General features: G+C 43.2%; 1 protein-coding gene across 3 annotated transcripts; it reads right to left on the bottom strand.

Moving 5' to 3' along the window:
- Positions 1-3,035: 3,035 nt before the first annotated feature.
- LOC148436090 (nuclear factor 7, brain-like) lies at positions 3,036-4,659 on the bottom strand. 3 transcript variants are annotated; one of them, XM_088465350.1, is made up of 2 exons: positions 4,354-4,613; positions 3,036-4,206 (listed from the first exon to the last, which is right to left on the bottom strand). In XM_088465350.1, the coding sequence occupies exons 1-2, from the start codon at positions 4,611-4,613 to the stop codon at positions 3,036-3,038; spliced, it is 1,431 nt and encodes a 476-aa protein (XP_088321476.1). The 3 variants fall into 3 exon arrangements, with proteins under 3 accessions (XP_088321476.1, XP_088321475.1, XP_088321477.1); XM_088465349.1 differs by having other exon boundaries at positions 4,309-4,613; XM_088465351.1 differs by having other exon boundaries at positions 3,036-4,659.
- Positions 4,660-5,438: the final 779 nt, after the last annotated feature.

Consider the following 5,438-nt stretch of genomic DNA (forward strand, 5'->3'; position numbering starts at 1 on the left):
TATAATTTAAACAGATGACAATGTCTCAAAGTCCGGATGTATGTAAATACAATTGAAAATGGGAAAAAAATAAAAAATTAATATGATGATGAACATGCAATTATGAGAGAGAAAAATGTATGTAAAAATATGTGTGTATCAGCGATGCCATGATATACATTAAGTTGGGTTATTCACTTAACCTACTATAACGGTTAAGTGAGATTAACACTGCCAGGCTTCAATATATAATATTCTTATTTGGATCTGCATATTTGACCCATGATCTCCACCAGTTTGTGGGAATATTATAAAGAACAATAAATCACATTTGTGTTTGTGATAGCTGTTTATGCATTAACCCACAGTAGACCAGTGATACAATATCTTAATTAGCGACAGCGAGAACTCACTTCTGAATAATTATACTTTGTGATAATGTAGGGTGTTTCTAATATTTTCTAACCTTATGTGATATAATAGCAGGGAAAAGGAGCTTCAGCTTCTAACATATGTCCAAACTCACCATATACAGTACATTGGATTCTATAAAATTCCTGATTGATGCTATTGATACACAGTATATGGGAACTATTAGAGTGGTGACTGCATTATTAGACAGTTAACCACTGGTGATTACATTAGCTCTATTACTAATCATCAGAGACCTATTAATAGTACTCTGTTTTTGAGACAATGCGATATAAAGATATATTGTTAATCACAAATGAATAGAGCTGCTCTGTCAAGGTTAGATAATAGCACCCTTGGGAGATACATAGAGGGGAATTCAATTTGAAACGTTAACTTCAACGTCTCTGCGTGGTGAAGTTTTCACCAGTCATCGGAGCTTTTGCCGGCGAAAAAGTATCGTGCGCGCCCCCGATTATACTCGTATTCAATTTGAAATCGTCGAAAACGGCACCCGGCGAAAGTGAAATCAGCGAAAACTTCGCTGTTTTTTTGGGAAATCAGCCTGACGCCCCCAAAATGTTGCTCTGACATGGGGGTTCTCTATGGTACCCCCCGATTTGGCTTGCTGAAGGTATTTGATATTTTTAAACGGGCTCAATAGCTGCTAAATAGTGTTTTTCATGACTTGATGCAGAATAGTATTTAGGAGGTTTTTTTTACAGAAAATAACTAGTCCCAGCAAATTTTGGTACTTGAAAATGGGGGTGAGCATATTTAAAAGTTGCTAAAGTGAAGTTTAAAAAATCGTGAAAAATCCACCTTCCGCAAGCACCTGCAACCAAATAAACACTTGGGGCATACTTGGGGACCCCCCCTGAGTCAAGTTCGCTAGTTTTTAACTTTGTACCCCAACATTTTTTTTTTTGCCCACTTTTTCAAACTCATTTTTTGGGGTGTCCTTTGGACTTTTTAAAAAGCATTTTTGACACAGATTACCTTTAGGGGACTGTCTGAAGACTGCAGGGGGATTACCGAAATGTTGCACCCCAAAACCCCAATTCTGCACTTTTTTTTGCCACCCATTCCTAGGTGATACTTTTTTGCAGGGTCGAATGCATTAGACTTTTTGCACCGTCGAAAAGTTTTCAAATTGAATACTGTGTAAAACTCAAACCTGCGAAAATGATGTCATCCGAGCGAAGTTAACGCAAAAACTGACTTTTCGCTCCAAATTGAATTGCCCTGATAGTTTTGCATCTTATTAATCTAAATGAATGAGAAGTGTGGTATATACTACAGACACCCATCTGAAAAACTCACAATAAGCCACTAGGATATATGATGATGAGTATACAGCCAAAGAAATAACACAGCAATTCAGCAGTGGTCACACAATTTTATTTGATGTATTTTCATTTCTTTATATTTCGCGAATTGTTATTTTAGATAGGAATAATAAAAGTTATATTTTAACACATGAGTGTTTCCCCAATTTAGTCGACAAAATAACTGTCATATTGTACAGTCCTGATCTGTGAGTGCCCCATTAAGAATAACTTTTTCTCCTTTTTGTGTTTATATTGTTAGTTTTATTCCAGGGTACACCTCCTTGAAGTTATTTGATTACTGTATCATAGACATACTTATAACAAGGAAGGATTCATGATAAACTACTTTATATACCTCTGTGCGGGTAATCTTGCTCCTCTAATATATTACGTGCAGTGCATAAAGAATTGCAGACATTCGCCAGTGTGCAGTTTTATAAATATCTGCATTCAGACCGTATTTGTCCGTATGCTCAGTTTTGTAGCTGCCAGGATTATAAGTGCGCACTTACGTCATCTCTAATTCTTGTGCAAAACATCCTTATGAAAATGGACGTACTTAGTCATTAATTATGCATACACGCGTCACTGTATAGACAGCAAATATGACGCCATGCCCTCTGTGGTCTATGCCTGTGTGCGTACACCCCTTCAGCCGTACAGCTCTGCATCGCACATACATGTGTACACTCAGCTCCAGAGCATACACGGTGCAACACGCTACATGTGATCAGCTCTACATCAGCCCCTATGTGCATGTACACACGCTAATTCCACCAATGGCACAAACACGCCAGTCACTAAGTGATGTCATCACATATAATTCATATATACATATAATCCACATAAGCATCAATAGAGAAAGCAGCCGGTAATCACTGTAACTAGGCTGATATACAGGACTCATGGGGAGGAGAGAAACAATGTGACCATAGGAACCTTAGTAACTACCAACCATAACCCGGAACCTGTATGACCAGCCGTGTGTCTCCTTTTCTGCATGTGGTTATAGGACCACAAGAACAAGCGCTCTATTTGGACATTTTTACACTGGAACCCATTGTGCCAAAGTGCACAATGCTCTGCTCCTGGACTTCACACTTTACTTACAATTGCATACATCTGTGTTGAACTAATTAATATGCAGTGGATGAGAGGGGTCATGTTGAAGTAGGGACTGTGATACATTTACCCCTGGATTACACAACACAGGAGGGGCTTAGCTGTAGCTCCACCCAGTGCATCATTCTTTTGGCTGAATGTTACACCAATTAGATTCCCCTCTGTGATGTCACCAGTCTCTGGGCAGATTGCTTATGGTAATTTCTCCCAGCTCCTGACTCCCCCAGATATAGATACCCAACCTCTCCCTACCCATAATGCAGCATGTAGGGGCTCAGTGAGGGCGGCAGTGTAGGTGTGTAAGTGTATGATGGGGTCACACAGAGAATAAAAGGACAGCTGTCCTGCCTCATAATCCAGGTATATCCTCACTCTGTCACAGGGGATATTGTCAGGTAACTGGATCTCTGTACTGTCATGTATCACTGAGTACTGATTATTATACCTACGCACACACCATGAATTGTTATTATCTCCAATGTGTGACTGATCTCCTGTCCTGTCAATACTGGGATAACACATCCCCACCCTCCACCACCCTGATTTACTGACATCCACTTCCCAGTAATGTCGCCCTGAGGAGAATCCCCTGGTGCTTATTACCTGACCACACTGAAAACTCTCTGGTGTTACTGGATGATTCTGGTTTATACGTGACCTGGATTCAGTTTTCCTGTCACTTGATATATGTATATCATTAGCAGCTGTGGTTACATCCAGTAATAGGTCTGTAGCTTCCTGCACATAGATCCCTGTATTTATACCTGTTATTATATCAGATAATGTGTGTAATGTCCCTGAGATGAGACCCAAATCCAGATCTCCTGCACCATGGACCTGTTTATCATGTCTCTCTGTGTCCTCAGTATCACACAAGTCACCTGTGTCTGGTTCCTGTAAGACAGTCACTGGGTCACACATGTTACACAGCTCCTCAATGTGACGCATCTTCCTGGACAGCTCATCCTTCTTTATTACCAGCTGCTTGAACAGATCAGAGACTGAGAGTGAAACGCGCTGTTCCTGCCTGGAGATCTCACTGAGAATTCTATTCTCCAGGTCTTCCAGCTGTCTCCTGATGTCTATAAACAGGGCAGTGACTGTCTCTGTTACACCAGCTGCTTTTCCCTGATCTTCTCTCCTGTGCTCTTGTAGACTCTGGATTCTTTTCTCAGTCTCCGTATTCTTTGTGGTCAGTTTCCGCAGAACATCTCTCAGCTTCTCCTTCTTCTTCTCAGAGGCCTCATCCAGTGACTCCACCTGATGTCCTCTGTGTTTCCTGAACCGACAGCAGGACACACAGATACAGGCAGCATCCTCAGTGCAGTAATACTCCAGAACCTTATTATGGACAGAGCATTTCCTGTTCCCCATGGAAGTGATGGGATCAGATAAGACATGTTCTCGTGACAGGTTTTGTGTCTCACCATGTATGTCACACATAGAACCTTCACACTTTAGGCACAATTTAAGAGCCGGAACTGGAGATTGGACACCATAAGTGCAGAACATCCCAGTTCCCTCCTCTGGAATACAGCGGACATGTTCTGCAATGTTGCAGAGCTTCCTGTTTTTCTCCAGAACAGGACGCCTTCGATACTCTTTTCTGCATTCAGGACAGGTATAAACTTCAGACCCCTCCTGTGTATCCAGCTCACAATCAATACAGACCCAGCAGAAGTTGTGCCCACATCTCAGGGATACAGGATCTGTATAAATGCTCAGGCAGATGGAACAGTTCAGCTCCTGTCTCAGATCAGCAGACGCCATCGCTGGCAGCAGGAGAAAGAAATGAAAGTGAACTCTGACACTCAGATACCAGTGGGTGTGTTTCACATTCTACACACAGGGTGATTATACCAGCAGCTGAGTTATAAAAAAAAGGACACACCTAATACATAAAGGCACAGGATTCTGCTTTTCAAAAATATTGCTAAAGTAGATCACCTCCACATAATACCCTACCAGTCAGGGGTGGAACACAACAATCCTCAAAAGAAAAAATTTGCAGAAGACATGGTGATACCTGTGCACCCCATCCCAAGGCCCACCACCACATATTGGGCCTCATTCAGAGGTGGTCGTAGGATGCAAGCGGTCATTCTGAAACCAGGCGGCCGCTTGCATCCTGAACGGCCGCCTCCATGTCAGTCATTAGGCTGTGGGTTAATACTCACAGCTCTAACGACCGACAAGGGTGATGGTCACGATGGTCAAGACCATCGCGACCATCGGGGCTTACGACGAGACCCTAAGGTAGGGTCTCGTCAACCTTAAGCCCCAGGGAGCTTCCTGCTCTGATCGAGCAGGAAGCTCCCCACTGACATCACTGATGATGTCAGTGGGGCCGCCCCCAAACGGCAAGCGTTCCTACTGGAACGCCTCCGTTTGGCCAGGCACGCCTCCGGCCTGCCCAGCAAATGGGACGAGCTGTCACTCAACATCGACAGCTCACCCCGTCTGCTACGAGACCCCTAACGACGGATCACCCTTCGTTAGCCGGGTCTCGCGCATGCGCACGACGGAGCCGGCTCCGTCGTGTGCATGCACTGTGGGGCAACATCGAGTCAGTCGTGAGTGCTCAGCGCTCACGAC

This window comes from Taudactylus pleione, unplaced genomic scaffold, assembly GCF_031769625.1.
Source record: "Taudactylus pleione unplaced genomic scaffold, aTauple2 ptg001958l, whole genome shotgun sequence".
Lineage (NCBI taxonomy): Eukaryota > Metazoa > Chordata > Amphibia > Anura > Myobatrachidae > Taudactylus > Taudactylus pleione.